The sequence below is a fragment of the Plasmopara halstedii genome, assembly GCF_900000015.1.
Source record: "Plasmopara halstedii genome assembly, contig: Scaffold_323, whole genome shotgun sequence".
NCBI lineage: Eukaryota > Oomycota > Peronosporomycetes > Peronosporales > Peronosporaceae > Plasmopara > Plasmopara halstedii.
This window is the reverse complement of record NW_020187244.1, coordinates 2,186,410-2,188,014: the sequence shown is the minus strand read 5'-3', so window position 1 is coordinate 2,188,014 and position 1,605 is coordinate 2,186,410. Positions and strand designations below refer to the sequence as shown.

Sequence of the window (1,605 nt, the reverse complement as noted above, 5' to 3'; positions counted from 1 at the left end):
AAGGCCTCCGCACTGGCGTGGCCAGAATGGAAGTCTTCCGTGTGCATCCGTCCTCGTTCGAAGAGACGGTGAATGTGGCATTGAATGCCGAATTCAATTTTGAATCGACACGTCTTGGCTGAAATGCACACTCCAACAGCTTGTCGAGCGGGCCTATGCCCATGGATCTCAGCTATGCTGAGAGCGAGAAGACGCCGGGCGTCGACCCTGGTCCAGGGAGTGTCTACCGTAGCTGACGGTGCACAGTTATACACCCTCGTCAACGGTATGACGGGGGAGGAAGATGGCGACGTCCGCCTCGAGGCTATGCTTGCAGTAGATGCTCTTCTTGAGCTGGACGAGATGTCCCTTGAAGATTTCGGTAGTGCCCTGAAGGCAGGCGATTTGGGCGCAGTGGTCATTATACGACCGGACGAGGAGATAAACTCGTCATCGCTTCTGGATGAAGCGGTCTTTGGGGACACCAAGAGAGAGCTGAACTCACGAAGTGGATCGTCGATCCTACGGAATCCCTTAAATTCGTACTTTCCGTTGGTAAAGGAATTTAAAAACGTCGTCTTTAAAGACCAGCCTTCGGTCCTACCTCTGGGCCGAGGTGTGCGCCATGAGATCGACACCAGTAACTCAAATGACATTCTCTACCACGCTGCCAGCGTGATTCGTCAGATCATCTATTTGGGGATGGTCCGCAGTGGATATGTCTAAGCTGACAACAAATATCTTGAACAACGTTCGCCACAACTTATCATTAAGTATAAATATTATCTTGAAATGGTTTCTGTTATGCAATGCGGTAAGAAACTTTGTGGAGCACCACCTTGGATGTATCATTGTATGTCGCTGATAGCAGGGACGTAAGAAAATGCGCAGCGGGGCTGCTGTAGCTTTTTCGCTTAGCGAAAGCTTGGTTAAGGTCGGTGATCTACATTTTATACTTAGTCGCTGATAGCATTGACGTAACAAGGCGTGCAGCGGGGCTGCCGTAGCTCTTTTGCTTAAAGAAAGCTTGGTTAAGGTCGGTGACGTTCTATTTTATTTTTGTCAGTACGAGTGTTGCGGACCGCGATCCAATTACTCCAAGAATAATTACAACCATAAGTCAAGGCTGATAACTCTTCCGTTTAGAACGTAAACTATATTTTCTCGGTTTATTTGCGGCAAAGCCGCCTATATCTAAATCTACAGGTCTGTCTTATCAAAATGTAAAACCTAACCAAAATGCATAACTACTGGCTGTTCCAGCCACGTACTGACTTCTTGGCTAAGTTTAGCCACACCAATGTGTTTCACACCATAATGTGTAGCCCAAACCATTGTGTTATCTCACCATGTGAAACCCCGTTACATGGCGCGTAACATATCTTGGTGTACGTATAGTGTTCCATGGGCATTGTTCAGATGTTACAAAGTACTGGACTGATGAGAGTAATGGGAATTTGTGAAGGAGAGACCATTGGTACCCTTGTGTTACTAGCCTCACCGCGTGCAGCTATAGTTACACAGATAAATCAATTAAGAAAAAAATTAATTCTGAATAAATGTCACCCTAGAGAAGGTTGAACGTACTTAACATCTTTAGAAACTCTAGCTTCCGCTCCCGGTGCG

At 46.6% G+C, this 1,605-nt stretch overlaps 1 protein-coding gene across 1 annotated transcript; it reads left to right on the top strand.

The window, feature by feature from the left end:
- Positions 1 to 267: 267 nt before the first annotated feature.
- PHALS_08922 (reverse transcriptase) lies at positions 268 to 705 on the top strand (the record flags this gene model as incomplete). Its single annotated transcript, XM_024724360.1, has 1 exon — positions 268 to 705. The coding sequence occupies one exon, from the start codon at positions 268 to 270 to the stop codon at positions 703 to 705; it is 438 nt and encodes a 145-aa protein (XP_024575244.1).
- Between the last annotated feature and the right edge of the window lie 900 nt (positions 706 to 1,605).